We start from the raw sequence: 15,633 nt of genomic DNA, 5'->3' as shown, positions 1-15,633 counted from the left end.
AAAAGCTGCCAAATTGCTAATTATTATTAAAACAGCAGGCTTAGGAATGTTACTGGGGTCGCCAATGAGCATGCTGGGAAAGTCTGCTGATATCTTAATAAGAGAGAGGGCTGGCTCTTCCCTGCTTATCTGAAAAGTCAGCCAGAGGAGAAGCTAAAAGGGGCTGTAGCCTTAAAAATATTTTTCTCCATTTTGGAGGTCAATGGCAAGAAGGCCTGTCTACTGCAATGAAACTAAATGTGGTGATTGGGAGTAAAAACAACACCCACCTTCCCCTACAGAGGGCAACAATCTAGGGTAGAAGGAGCGCTCACAGACTACAGTGAAGGATACTTTAAAGATACTCCATAACTGGATTAGATTAGACAGGCTGATGGCATTCAGCAGCATTCCTCTGCTCTCTCTTTCTTACTCCATATACCCCGATAACTTTCCATTTCTGGCCTATTGCCCATGCCTGCAGCCTGTCTGTATCCATCCACCTCTGCCTCCACATACTCACCTGCAGTCGTGGAGATGATTTCTACCCAGTAGAGCAGCAGCAACTCCCATGGGTGCTTAATTGGTCAGTGTGGGGATTGACAGGGATTTGAGAATAGGATGTTGTGGAGCACAGGGAGGTGATGAACTCATTTGCAGGTGATTCCTTTCTGATAATGTTGCCTTAGGACAAGTATGATGAAATCATAGAACCACAGAGTTAGAAGGGACTACAAGGGTCATCTAGTCTAACCCCCCTGCCAAGATGCAGGTATCCTACACAGTTAAATAGATTAGGTCTGTTTTTACCTCTTTGGGCTACTGTGACTGGCCAACTCTTTCTTTTGATAAAGTAGGATGGCCTGTTGCACAGCCAGAATCCATAGCCTTCACATGACTTATGCAATTTGATAGGCTGTAAGTATTTTTGGTTAGATTGAGTTCATAGTACACAAACTAAAAAAATGTATTATCCCTAAATTAGGTACATCTGATGCTCAGGAGTTAACTAGAGAGAGAACAGAGAAAACTAACTCCTTTAACAATATCGGCATCTTCAGAAGGGGAAATGTAACCAGTTCACCCTTTTCCCAAAATTAATGCGTCAAGGAGGCAAAGATTCCACCTTGTATGTTTTTCATTAGAATATAGGTTTACACTTTTGTTTTCAAATTGTACACTGTAATGTTTTATGAATTATGCTACCATTACCATAAATACTCATAAATATTACATGAAGCTATATTACATGTAAAGTCAAATTCTCCTTTTGGTATAAATGAGAGCAGAATATGGCCCATAATGCTTGTTTTTGAGAAGAATATACTTTCTTACGGTTTCTTTTTAGGTAACTAAAAAAGAGAGGAGTATTATGAAGCCTCTTTATGACAGATACAGAATTATCAAGCAACTTCTCTCAACACCATCTTTGATTACAACAATTGTAAGTTGGAAAGAATTAGTATTTATTGTAAAGAAGCTATACAAGATTCTGAATTGTGCTTTGTATGCCAGTTTGGTAACATTCTAATCACTCTTACACATGAAGGGTTTATAGAGTACCTATTGAGCAAATCATCTAGTTGATATTTCAAGAGGAGTAAACATCCTACCTGATTCAACCCCAAAGCGTGCCAGAGGTCATGATGTAAAACATCAGTTTCTGAATCAATCAGTTTACATGGGTGGGGAGAGGATCAGATGAGGAAGTTCAGCTTTTAACCACCATTACAAACAAATCTACACCACAAAATGAAAGCAATGTCTATCTGTATTATACTGTTAATATACCCTCCTTGATCTTTGTTTGTTGAAAATACTTTCATTACTACTTAGCACATTAAGATCTTAGCATAACATTTTGATCAATGCTATACCAGTGTGAAAGAAAGAAAACGTTTTCATGTATGTGATTCTGATTGTTAAAAATAACAATGTTTTTTAAAAAAATATAAAATACATGCCAAAAATTGATGAGGTAGATCTGGTGCCTTTACTCACACTGGGTAGTGCTTTACTTTGTGAATTCCCCATTTCAGTAGCACTCCTTGCAGAATGAGGTACTACTGAATGTGAGCTGCAGTAGCTGATTCTTACCTTATGTAAATTACTTGTCTCATCACTATCAAAGAAAATACTGCAGTAACTCCTCACTTACCATTGTAGTTATGTTCCTGAAAAATTCTACTTTAAGCAAAATAATGTTAAGTGAATCAAATTTCCCCATAATAATTAATGTAAATGGGGATGGGGAGGGGCGGTTAGGCTCCAGGGAAATTTTTTTTGCCAGACAAAAGACTGTATTTATATATACAGAGAGAGAGAGAAAGTATAAGTTTTAAACTAACAATTTAATACAGCAATGATGATTGTGAAGCTTTGTTGAGTTGGTGGAGTCAGAGGGTAGGATATTTCCCAGGGAATGCCTTACTGCTAAATGATGAACTAGCACTCAGCTAAGCCCTCAAGGGTTAACATGTTGTTAATTTAGCCTCACATTCTACAAGGCAGCACAAATGGAGGGAGAGGAGACAGAGAGAGACAGAGACATACACCTCTTTGTGAGAGAGAGACATGCATTGCCCCTTTAAGTAGGCTGACCCACTCTAAGTACACTGCCCTTTTAAGCAGATCGGCAAGTTGAGACAGCAGCTGCTGCCAGCAAATTCCCTCTGTCCTGAGCCCTGCTGTGTCCCCCCGCTCTATGGAGGTGGGGGGCAGGAGCAGGGGGGAGTGGGAACACCCTGACATTAGCACCCTCCTTCCTCCCGCCCCCCACCCCTGCACAGCAAGCAGGAGGCTCCCAGGAGCAGCTCCAAGGCAGAGAGTGGAGCAGCACAGGGCAACGTGGGGAGGGACAGCTGAAATGCCCAGCAGTTAAAAGCCTGCTGGGCGGCTGCCACACAGGGAACTCAAGGGAGTGGTGAGCTGATGGGGCCTGCCAGTCCACCCTGGTTCCAACCCCGCACCAGCTAGCTCCACAGGCTGCTCTTCCTGCAAGCAGTGGACAAAGCAGGCAGCTGCCAAACAATGTTATAAGGAAGGATTGCGCAACTTTAAATGAGCATGTTCTCTAATTGATCAGCAATGTAACAATGAAACTGGATGACTTTAAGTGAGGAGTTACTGTAATTACATAACCTTGTTCCACATCTTGTGGTAATGTTAGCATGGGACTTCCACATGAGCTTCAGGGAGTTAGGAACCCTACTCTCATTGAATTTCAATAGAGTTCATTGATTCCTTTGAAAATCCCAGCCATAACCTTATTTCCTTAGAATCTCTTGAAAGCATCCTTCATGTTACTTCTAATGAACTTTGGTCCATGCATTTTTTAAAATCTATAAATAACAGTTTAAAAAAAGCCTATATTTAGGGGGGAAATTTCATCATCTTGTACTGTAGTATAACTATAAAATGTGTTGCAATTTGGTCATCCTTTTTTGGTTGCTAAAACCATTTGTAACCCTAAAAATTCCTCTAGAATTATTCTTTTAGGCATTTTGTAGCTTTAATTAATGAAGACTGTTAACACTAAATGGTACAAGTTTACTTTATGGAGAATTAAACAAAGGGCTCTCTCATTGCAAACCTTACTCACATGGGGACTTTCACTGATTTCAATGGGACTAGTTTAATGAGTAAAGGTTTCAGAATCATGCCCTGAATCCTATTTAAAGGTACGCTCTTGCAAACTTTTTGTTCTATGAGTAATCAACAGTAAGTAATTAGTAGAGCTACTTATGGAATTAAGGGCCAGATTCTGCCACAGTCATGGCAAGTAATGTCTTACAAAGCAGTTTGTCCCATTAGTGGTTGTAGTGAAAAATCTCAGTGTGTATAGCTCAGGGGTCTGCAACCTCTGGCACGTGGCTTGCCAGGGTAAGTCCCTTGATGGGCCGGGCCAGTTTGATTACCTACAGCATTGGCAGGTTCAGCCGATCACGGCTCCCACTGGCCATGGTTCGCCGTCCCAGGCCAGTGGGGGCAGCGGGAAGTGGCGCAGGCCGAGGGATGTGCTGGCCGCTGTCCCCATTGGCCTGGGCAGCGAACTTGCCAATGCGGCAGGTAAACAAACTGGCCTGGCCCGCCAGGGTGCTTACCCTGGCAAGCCGCATGCCAGAGGTTGACAACCCCTGGTCTAGCTATTGGTTTTAATACCTGTAACCTCTTGTATTTTCAATAAATAACAACATGTAGACCGCTAATTTGATAATGATTATAAGCAGGAGGAAGAAGATTCAGATGATGACCATTCTCAAAGCAGCCATGAATTATCATCCAGTTCGGCATCTAACCTTCCTGTAGACGACTATCTGTGCTGCTCAGATGAGGAGAATGAGCCTGTAATTGTTTCCCCTCTGGATGAAAAAAAGGCAATCAAACAACCAGCCCTATCTCTGTCCAATTTACATGAGGCCACAATGTGAGTGTTGCAGTTTTTCTTAATACATCAAGAAACAAAACAAAACATGTACATATTCTAGTCACAGCATGATCTATACTTACTCTCAGAATCTCCCCAAGGGTCAGGAAGCTCTAGACCTAAGGACTGAGTTATTTCCTTTTTATAAGAGAAAGCAGATACAGGATATTTGTTTGATCAACTTACCTGTACTTTGTAATTCAGACAGCTCTAGAGTGAACTGCCTAAATCCAGAAAGAGAGAGGCGGAGGAATATACCTATATAAGAGAAATAATAATATGCAAATAGGTAGAGACCACATGATGACATAGTATAAATGATTTGTCGACTGACTTACTTTTGTCAGAAAGTTTAGACATTTATCTACTTAGTTTCTTAAGACTCTTATGGAATAATGCACGTTGGATAAGGAGACTTCAATATTAGTGGTGGCTTGACCAAGCAGGCTAGTTTTTTTTCATTTATATATTGCAGTGCTATTGGTTACATTTCATATTTCACAACTGTTGTGTCGAAAGAGGACACTTTTTCAACTGAAGAATCTGAATTATATTATCACATTTCTAAAATGTACAATAGTAGACTGTAAGAATTATTGTAAATTCACAATCTGTCCTGGTATAATTGTTCATGTATTTTCACTATGTCTTAACATAATTCTATCTATATCTTTGTCAAAGAAAATTATTGCTGTCAACAAGGGCGTCAACAAACTCCAAAAAGTGATACAAACAGTGATTTGGAATCTTGTTATGTTTTGTGCTTCTACGAAAAGGGCAGATTATGGTCACATTGTTCAGTTGTGGATACATGTGTGCTGATGCCATTCAGCCTTGGTCCTCACTGATGAAAACACACGCTATGGATTAATATGATCTCGTATCTTATAATATTCCTTATATTTCCTGTGTGTTTTGATTGACACCTGAGAGTCAGAGGCATGAATAAAGTCTGTTAGGTCCTACCAAGTGAGTGAAGATAAAAAGAATATATGTTATTCTGTGGAGCTCACACTGTGTAAATGATGAAGCATGCAGAAGTGCTGCTGAGATTTCTCAGCGCATCACATTATTATGAAACAGTATCTTTTAGGACATACTCTGAAAGTGTTTTATCTTCTGCCTAATGACCTTATCCTGCAAATGCTGCCCAGCCTAGTTCTTACTACAATGTGCAGTTCCACTGACTCACAATAAACAGCACTGTATTTGATGGTAAGTGTTTGCAGGATCAGGTCCTATGCTGCGAATGTGTATCCCCGTTGTTACTTATGGGCCTGAAACTGTAAGGTGCCATGTGCTTCCTGTAAGATGCCGAGCACCATGACCTCCACATAGAACTAAGGGTGCCCACAGGATTAGGGTCAGAGTGTTTTATTGCTTCCTTCCATAGATTCTCTGCATTCCCTTTATTAGAGGAGTGTGAATGACACCAAAAGCAAGGAAATGCTGCAGATTTACACTTGTATTGTCATAAGTCCATTATATTCAGACTTGGAAGAAAATTTTAGGATTCCTTGAATTTAACAGGTCTAATTCTGCACGGAGATGAATAGACACACCTGTCACTGTGCGCATATTGAAGGGCCACATCCAGCCCTAATAGGCTTCAACTTCCTCTACCTCCTTTGTAGGCCTGTGCTACTTGAACATCTCAGAGAAACAAGAGCTGACAAGAAAAGGCTTCGCAAAGCTCTGAGAGAATTTGAGGAACAGTTCTTTAAACAAACAGGAAGGTAAAACAAAACCTCTTATGTATTTTAAGTAGATTTTTATGTTTCCATTAAAGAACACATTCTTAAGCAGCAAGGCAGGGATTTACCCGTAGTAATTGGGCTGGGGGGAGGGGGCGGGGTTGTGTTATCTTTTGTGCTTTGAGAGTCCCAAGGGGAGCTACAGTTCAGGATTGGAAAGGGACAGCTGGGAGCACCGTGGCGGCATCAGGTCTCTATGGAGATGATTTTTTGCTTGGACGATTCCTCCAGAATCTGTGCAGATTCTTGAAGTTCTTCCAGGTTTAGGGTAGCCCCCATAACCTATCCTGTGAGGGGGAAAAGCCACCCCTCACAGCTCCATAGGGAACTCTGCCAGAGGATCAGTTCAGGAATTTCCTTCCCTAGGCTAATTGACAGAAGGAGCAATGTAACCCCTAGTCAGGGGTTGGAGTAGTCCAGCAGCAGCTGTGTCTGCCACACATGCACTATTAGAATCTCTTGATTTACAGAATGTATATGCAAATAAGTAAGTTTTTTTTTTTAATAAATGTAAACCTGAAATGTCACTTTCCTGGAGACATTTTACCATGACTGGTATGTTGGTGGCAGGCAGCTCTGTCCCACCCCTCCCCTTTCTTAAATGGGCTAGGTGTGGCCAGAAGTGTAGGTAGTGCGGGCCTGATTGAAAGCTCATTGACATCAATAGTCTTTCCACTGAGTTCAATGGGCTTTGGATTAGTCCCTGTGAGCAGAGAGGAGACATTTTGTTGTTGGTTTTAACGCAGACCCTATTGATGAGGTTTTTTTCTGTTTTGGTTTTTTTGGGGAGGCGGGTGTTGGGGGTTTATTGGTAAATTCCACGTTATACCTAAAACAAGGTGAGCTTTCATTCTAATTTTTCAAAAATGTGGCCCCCTCACACTTTCACATCACAATATTGCTCTTACGATGACCAGTGTGCGAGGGTATAATATTTAAATTGCTCCATTTGCTTAAATGCTATTGAATTCATGACATGTCCTGAATGAAAACAACTTTAACTCCTTGAGTGATCTCAGGTAGGTCAGGATGATTTCTTATTGTGGATGAAAATCTGCAGAAAGAACTTGTATGGTCTCAGACTCTATGGGCTCAGTCCAATGCCCTCTGGATCAATGGGAGCTTTTCCATGGATTTCCCTGGGCATTGGAGCTGGTCTATATATGGTTCAAAAAGAAAACCGTAAGTGTGGTACCATGGTAGTTATATTTTCCATAATACTATACAACAACATAACTGCATAATTTGGAGTGAAGTAATTATTACTTACACAGCTGACAAGAAATGTGATTGCCTTGTATAATCTAAACCTCAGAATTCAGTATTTTAATTGCCATTCCTATAATCCTACTTCATGATAGTATGCTCTTTTCATACGTCTATGGGCATCTACAATTAGAAACAAATACAAAAAAAAACACAGCAGAACTAATTTTAAAACCCATTTTTCTTCTGTGTCATAAAATGACAGAGCTCTGTTTGACTGTTTCAGGAGTCCACAAAAGGAAGATCGCATACCCATGGCTGAAGAATACTCTGAATATAAGCATACGAAAGCCAAACTCAGACTCTTAGAGGTTCTCATCAGTAAGCACGATGTCTCTAAAACAATTTGAAGTCAATGAAATACACAGCTAGTGTTTGCTAGCAAACAACAAAACAAACAAAAAGAATTTTACAGGTCTGGGTCTTTCTGCACAGTTATTAGACACACTGAGAATCTGATGCACTTTAATAATCTTATTAACTGAGAGTAGGAGAGGATGGCAATGTGTGTAAGAGTATGTAAATGGGAGTGAGTGAACTGTATTTTTTCCTTTTGGAAAAGCCTTGAAGTGCACTATGATAATCTTAGAAGTTAAAGGGACACTGCAAAGAAGTTTCTGCCCTTAGTCTAACCCGCTTTACCTTAAAATGTATAATCCGTTAGGGAATGCCCTCCAGATTCTAAAAATAATCAGAAATCCACCACTCTGTCTCACTCAAAAGCAGTGCAATCCACTATTTCTGTAGGCAAAACAACTTACAACATCATATGTTAGCTAAAAACCTGTAGACCAAATTCTACCCTAAGCCCTCGTCCAGACTAACCCGCGGCATCGGCGGGTTAAAATCGATTGCTCGGGGATCGATATATCGCGTCTAGTCTGGACGCGGTGTATCGATCCCCGAGCGCGCTTACATCGATTCCGGAACTCCATCAATCCGAACGGAGTTCCGGAATCGACACGGAGAGCCGCGGACATCGATGCAGCGCCGTCCAGACTGGTGAGTACCTCGATTTTAGAAATTCGACTTCAGCTACGTTATTCACGTAGCTGAAGTTGCGTATCTAAAATCGATTTTAATTTCTAGTCTGGACGTGGCCTTAGATACATAGGTGCAATTCCCACTGGCTTCAAAGAGAGGTGCATATACATGGACAAAATTTGGCCCTGAATTCTTGGAGCTGAGTAAATTGAGGCTGCTGGAGAAAAAGAACGTGGTAAAATAATTGCCAAATGCAATCATGTTTTTTGCAAATGAGAAAACGTCTATTTGGCAAAGCAACAAGGACTCAGTGGGTAGCGAAGAAAAGCCTGTTTCAGGTTTGCCAAAGGGTAGTATAAGACAATGTAAAGGCACTAGGTGCTGGGCTGTTAAATATGGTTGGCAGTACCCTGAAGAAAATTCAGTAAAATAAATTGATCATACATGCTGATTTTTAGTTCTGTATTAAACATAGCACTTTATTTTGCCTGATGCTATAAAATTTTGCTTTTTGGACTACCAAAGCTTGTTTGGAAGCATGCACTTTGTAAAATGTTAAAGTATTTCCTGTGTTAGATATCTATATTAAAATAATGAGGAGAATAGTTTATTGCATTCTGACAAGATATTTTGGATAGATAAATGTATGCAGTATATAATTGAATGTCATGGTTGTGAGATGAGGAACACTGGCCTTCTTGTTTCCTAAAAGTAAGCTACAAAAATATTTTTCTGTTGGAATTATGCATCCTTCAGCACACCCTACTTCGTAATGTAAAGGGATTTTCCTCACTCTTGTGATAGATCATTTCTGTGTAAAGTGCAATATTTCACAGAAGGATGGTCGGCATTTTGTATTTTTCATTACAAATCAAAGGCAGGTATAATGGGGAAATGTCTAACCCAAATATGAAGGAAGAGCTTAAAAAGGAAATGTGTTGCACCATATTTAGTGTTTTGTTTAAATTGACATTTTGTATTAACTGCATATAAGCCACCTGTTTTGCTATCTTAAGGAAACGTTCATTTTCTGAAGTCTATTCTATACCAACCATGTTTGTATTTATATTGTATGTAATGTTTCAGCATGATTTTAAGTAGTACACATTTTCAAATGGTTTGAGGAAAAAGTGTGACCACTACACAATGTGGATGTTTTTTTTTTATTTCTATGAGGTTTGCTGTTTCACTGTATTGACTTGACAATTTATAACTTTCATGAATCAGAATGATCTCCTTTCTAAATCTGTTTTAATTAAAGTAATCTAAGAGCAACAGGAACAGATACACAACTATTTGAGGTTTACAAACTACATCTTTGATAAGAGAAAATGGTTTCATGACACATGTATACAACTGCTATTAAAATGTACTCTATATATTCTATATGATTGTATAATATTTTATACAACAGTACAAATAAAATATTTTTCTATTATATTTATTATGTTTAAACACAATTTTTGTTTCCAGTTAGCTAATATAAATAACACTGTCAAACAACAAGTTGGAAGTGCTGACATTTCTAGGCTTCGAGATTTAAATCATGCTGCAATTACAACCTTTCATGCTGTTTGGAGTTATCCCAGTGTTTGTTCAGTAGATTAAAATAAATGCATATTTAAACACCATTATAAGCCATTATTTGTATTTTGCTAAAGCATTTTATATAGGTTTTTGTTATGTTTGGCCAGGAACAAACAAACAAACAAAAATTGCAGCATCTAGGTGTAAATGTCAGAAAGAAAATCCAGGACTTCTGTTCCCCTAATGCTATAAACTATTAGAAGGAAGGAGGGAAGTTATACTAAAAATGCTATTAATGAATTTGAAAAACTGGTGTTTGCTTTTGGTGACAGCGGCATGTGCATGCTTCTGAAGAGAACATCTGACAATGGAAATGGACAACAGAGATTCAAAGGCTCCTAAGTAATGGGGTAGGGATTAACGTCCAACACTGATGTTGCAGGTCTTGCAACTGGGATCTTTTTTTGCATTTGCAGTAGACAAGCTCATTACCTGATGACCAGTAATTTCTGCAACTGTGCCAAGGGAAAGATCCACAGGATCAGTGTAAATTACTTCTAAAATAACATCCTGGGCATGGTGATAAACCATGATGCCATCTTCTTCAGTGCAGGTCAGAAATTTATTATCCTTTGAATTTAGCTGAGGAAGGCGCTGCTTACAGAATTCATCTCCTGGTGAGCCAACAGGGGCAATAACAAGAATGACATAGTGATAAGCTGTATACATGCAGTAGAAGTCCCCAAAGTACAAGTTAGTATTTGGATTGAAAAGTTTTTCGGCTGAAATCTCAAACCTGTATCTTCCATAAGGTGAATCTTGTGGTGGCTTCCCTGTGTTAAACTCAGTGTTGCAGCTGAAGAAGATGCCTTCCAACTTCCCACTGATTGGAGAGCCATGGCTACCACTGTTATCCTTGACAGAAGGCTGCATTGCATTTCCATGTTGGTCTCTAAAAATGAATGACTATTATTGTTTATTTTGCAGTGAAGAATACAAGTTTGATAACTTATAGGACTACTACCATGTCACAAGGGACACAAAGAGAAACCAGTCATTTGAAAAATAAGGTTAACACCACCTCACTCTCAAGGGAAAGCAAAGACAAATAAATGAAGACATGACCAGGGCTCAGGGTGAGAAGGAATTGCTTTTCCATCTTGTTTCTGCTTCTGGAGGTGAGTTGTATGGAAAAAGAGGCAAAAACAGTAACAGAAAACCCACCCACCATATTTTTCCCCAGCAACTATAACACTAGTGGGATTTTAAGTCTACACTGAAAGTTACAAATGAACCCAATCATATTGCAATATTTTTTAAAATATTTTCAGTGGATGCTGTACACACACATTCACATGATGGCTAGTTCCCGTGTTTTCCCGCCCAGTGACACTATGGCAGGGAATTGCCCACATGACCCCCCCAAAACCTGCGGCTTACTTGGTTCCTACTTACACAATCAGGAGTAACTTAAGCAGACTCAAACACAAAAAGTCTCTCTCTCTCTTTTATTTAAATAAATCTTCAAAGATTTTGAATTACAGGAGTACTTAACCCATACAACCGCTGTGGAGTCCTGCCTGTGCAGCTCTGGAAGTTAGAAGTAGTGAAGATGATAATTTCTGTCTAATAAATTTGAGGAGAATTAATCAGTTTTGGCCCCACTAAGACCCCCTTTCATTTTCTTCTAAAGAAGCTGTTTCTCCACATTGTTAATACATGGTCCAATCTGGCTGCCATCGACTTGAATGGAAGCAGGACTGGACCCAAGATGAGATATAATTTGGTTATTTCCAGCTCTAATTATCCTAAACCCAGAAATACACAAATCCAATCCCTTGCATTGCAGTTCAACTGTGAGTGAAGTGCACCGACTCTGTGTATGTATGTATACATATACAAACATGTCCAGGGTATAGCTCACTTTCTGTTTGCCTAAAAAGTGCAATGAATCTTCAGCACCCTCCTATCTAGAAAAATTATTTTACTATCACCACTTGGGTTAGGTCACTTCTCTTGTCAAGACTGATTTCCTTTTGTTTTGTGCCTTGGTTGTAGACTATTAAGTCTCAATAATAAGACACTTCCAGGTCTCATGGCCACCTACTCCTTTACATTTCACAGAACTCTTGCCACCTACCTGGTGTGCTAAACCACCATCATTCCTTCATGCAAATTGACAAGTCTTAAAAACAATGCTTTCTAACATTAATTCACCAACGAAAACTGCTTTTGTTAAGAACACCATGCTCAGTTCAAGCCATCATCTGGTAAGGTGGGGCATTACATGCTGAACTACGTGAGCTGTTTCTCGGGTTGGTGGTAGCAAGAGAAGCTTTAATGCCAATGTGCTATAAATATCACATGAGCGCTTTTCAGTCACACTCTCAGTATAAGGACAAAAAAACACTCTCAATATAAGGACGTGATGTAGTGCCTTGACGCAGCGTGTAAAGGACAAAAAGTCTCCTTGTATAGCAAATTTCCCCCTTCTCTACCCCAGTCATTTTGATTTCAATAAACCAGCCTTTGTTAGAAAAATTTGTTTTCAAGCAGGCAAATGCATCTACATGTGCACTATCTTAGACTAGAGCCCACCTGCCAGTGGCATAACTAGCAGCTATTGCCCAATACTGCATGTACAAAACTCCCTTTGAGTTCAATGGTAGCTGTGCTCCTGTACCAATTTAAACATCAGGCAAACCCAGCATTGGATTTATCTGTAACTGGCACAGGTGAAATTTGTTTGGGTAGTTTAACCTTTACAAGCAAACAGATGACCCCTAGTGGTTGCTCACTGTTTTGGAATAGTTTTGGGGATGGAGTGGAGTGGATTTTTATTTTCGTGACAGTCCAAGGTAAACCTCTAACTAGAAATTCTTGTTTTCAGCTAAATTATAACAACAGAATGTAAGGTTGTTTCATTTTTTTATATGCTCACGGAAAGCAGGTTTAGTCCTTGCTCCTACTGAAGTGAATGGGAGCTATGCTAGTGTTTCTTACATAATTACTTTGTAAGACAATTGTTAACCATGATATTGGTAAATATACTGTCTGTCAACGATGGTTTCAAGTGGCATACGGAACAGTGGCTTTATCACCTATAGTGCTCGCACCTGAGAATTATTGCCATTTCTAATCAGACACCTTCTTCTGACTAAAATTTTTCATATAGCTGTGAGGCAGGGCCACCCAGAGGATTCCAGGGGCCTGGGGCCGTCGGCGGCCGGCGGACCTCCCACAGGCATGCCTGCGGAGGGTCCGCTGGTCCCGCGGCTCCGGTGGAGCATCCGCAGGCATGCCTGCGGGAGGTCCACCGGAGCCACAGGACCGGCAAGCGGCAGGGCGCCCCCTGCGCAGCGAAATGTCTAGAGCTGGCCCTGTTCGGTGGCGGGGGGCCCCCACCGCGGGTCTTCGGGGCATTTCGGCAGTGGGTCCCGGAATGGAAGGGCCCCCTACTGCCGAATTACCGCCAAAGACCGGGTTGCACTTATGCGGCAGGTCCCGCTTTGGCGGTAATTCACTGGCGGAGGGTCCTTCTGCCCTGGAGCGGAAGGACTCCCCCGCTGGCGAAGACCGGGAGCGGAAGAAGCTCCGGGGCCCGGCCTCGCAAGAGTTTTCCGGGCCCCCCGGAGTGAGTGAAGGACCTCGCTCCAGGGGCCCCGAAAAACTCTCGTGGGGGCCCCTGCGGAGCCTGGGGCAAATTGCCCCTCTTGCTTCCCCCCCACCCCCCGGGTGGCCCTGCTGTGAGGTAAACTTCAGAAGCTTTCTGATGCTCTCAAGACCACCATCTTTATATTTGCAGAAGCAATGCTCTGGGAAGATAGGGTCTGAAAAGAAGATTAAGTTATTATGAATTAAACAAATTAAAAAAAAAAAAGATAAAATCCACCTTCTCTGCAACCTGAAAAATGTGCTTGAAGTTGTATTTCTGTGACAAGATACTGACATCCTGTGGCCAATTAGGCTAATTATAGGTTAGTATTCACTAGGGAGTTGAGACACTTTGCATGCTGTCTATTTAAAGGAAGCAGTCATGATTAAAGTGTATGTTAATTATATGCCGCATTGAAAAAAAAAAAACGTAATGATGTCGCAGGATCAAGGTTTACCTAGTAAACAGACCAAAGTCTTGCTGTGTGCTGTACAATCTCTTGAGACCCCCAGTGGAACCCTCCCACTCTAGCCCTAAATACACTACTTTGTGCACTACTATTTACTACTTAGAAGCCCCTGGAGCCCATCAGAGGTTTTCTAAATCATAAGGCAAAACAACACTTTGAGGCAGGGAATGCTAGTTGAAGGGTTACACATGATGCTGATGGTCACCAACAGCTTAGTCTAGAGCACATCGTACCTTCTGAGCCAGAAATTCTTTGCCAACTGTAAAAGACCCTGAATTTGCCTGTTTCTGAACATCTTCATGTATTCTATATTCCTGAGGGAATTATGCACCAAAATTCTGAAATGTAATTTGTCAATAAATGAATGTGGCTCTAGCATGGCAGTGGGGACCACAGGCCACTGGCTGCACTGAGGTGGGAGATCACCCTGAAGCCCCCACTTCCCCCAGTACAGGGACTCAGCAGTGAGGCTGCACCTGACCCTGGCATAGTGCAAGGACTGGGCATGCCCTTCTGTGTCAGGCGCACCAGGTGTGGGTAGGCAGGTTCAGCCCAGCAGGATCCAGGTGTGGGGCAATCTGGGTGTGGGCAGTTCAGTGAGAGATCTGGATGCACAGGGGCTCACTGGCGGGTTCAGGGGCAATGGGACTCTGCAGGGGATCCACGTGATGGTGGCTGGTCTCAGTGTGGGTGTGGGGGGTGTGTGTGCGCGTATCTGGCTACCTTCAGAGCTTTCAAAGCTCTGTGAACTCAAATGTGCACGTACTGTGAACTATGAAAGATTCACCCATGTGACCCCACCCAGTAGGTATGAGGATGAGGTAAACCTGGGCATTCCAAAAGGATGATATGCTCTTACTACAGAACTCAAAGGCCTGATCAAGCACTTAGCTGCTCCAGTTTTCTGTAAGTGTTACTTCACTCAAACTGAGTTACATTTGAGTAAAACTGAGATAATGCAGTGTTGAAACAGGCCCAAAATCTTTAATGTATGCTAAAGTATAAGAAATAAGTATGTTTAAATTTCTTTAAGGCAAGTAATCAGAGATTCTACCACTCTGAAAGGCAGTACAAAAACAGGGTTCTACTGCATTGCCATCAGCTAAGCAATGTACCCCCAAACCAGTTTTCTCCTAGAATACTACTCTTGCCACTGCATGGTGTCTTTTCCTAAGACACTGTTTCATGCTCAATCAATATCCTGAGCTCTAACCTCTAGTGTTGGGGGTGATGACATCTATATTTTGATTGGATAACTGTCTAGCTTTGCTGCCTGTGCAGAAGAATATTATAACTTCAGCACTAATACGCAAAATAAACAAATAAGCAAAAAACCCACGTTAAGAGACCACTAAGGATGCACAACAAGGCATTCAAAAGTCAGTAAGGGATAGAGCCACAAAAAGAATTAAGTGCCTGACTGCCACTGTAGGTATCTACATCCAACTCTTAGGCACCACTGTGATCCTCAAATCCTCTGCTCAGCTGCCACCTAACGCTGGAGGCACCTAAAATCCCTACGTGCTGGAGTTTCCACCATTAACAATCCCTAGGCACTTAGGTTTCTGCCACT

General features: G+C 41.2%; 2 protein-coding genes across 7 annotated transcripts in view; one reads left to right on the top strand and one right to left on the bottom strand.

Moving 5' to 3' along the window:
* Positions 1-7,776, top strand: part of FAM13C (family with sequence similarity 13 member C) — a 239,252-nt gene extending 231,476 nt beyond the window's left edge. For 2 of the 5 annotated variants that reach the window (XM_050958586.1, XM_050958584.1), the window contains 4 exons: positions 1,328-1,423; positions 4,209-4,405; positions 6,040-6,141; positions 7,652-7,776. In XM_050958586.1, the coding sequence (XP_050814543.1) occupies positions 1,328-1,423; positions 4,209-4,405; positions 6,040-6,141; positions 7,652-7,775 (519 nt within the window). In that variant the 3' untranslated portion in view covers position 7,776. Of the gene's footprint in view, positions 1-1,327; positions 1,424-4,205; positions 4,406-6,039; positions 6,146-7,651 lie in introns of those variants that run through there. The other 3 variants (XM_050958585.1, XM_050958583.1, XM_050958588.1) reach the window with 2 other exon arrangements.
* A 1,478-nt stretch (positions 7,777-9,254) lies between these two features.
* PHYHIPL (phytanoyl-CoA 2-hydroxylase interacting protein like) overlaps positions 9,255-15,633 on the bottom strand; it is a 91,481-nt gene continuing 85,102 nt past the window's right edge. For both annotated transcript variants that reach the window (XM_050958612.1, XM_050958613.1), the window contains exon 5: positions 9,255-10,888. In XM_050958612.1, coding sequence (XP_050814569.1) covers positions 10,354-10,888 — 535 coding nt within the window. In that variant the 3' untranslated portion in view covers positions 9,255-10,353. The remainder of the gene's footprint in view (positions 10,889-15,633) is intronic.

This window comes from Gopherus flavomarginatus, chromosome 6, assembly GCF_025201925.1.
Source record: "Gopherus flavomarginatus isolate rGopFla2 chromosome 6, rGopFla2.mat.asm, whole genome shotgun sequence".
NCBI classification, from domain to species: domain Eukaryota; kingdom Metazoa; phylum Chordata; order Testudines; family Testudinidae; genus Gopherus; species Gopherus flavomarginatus.
The sequence above is the reverse complement of the archived record's forward strand: the minus strand, read 5'-3'. Positions and strand labels throughout refer to the sequence as shown.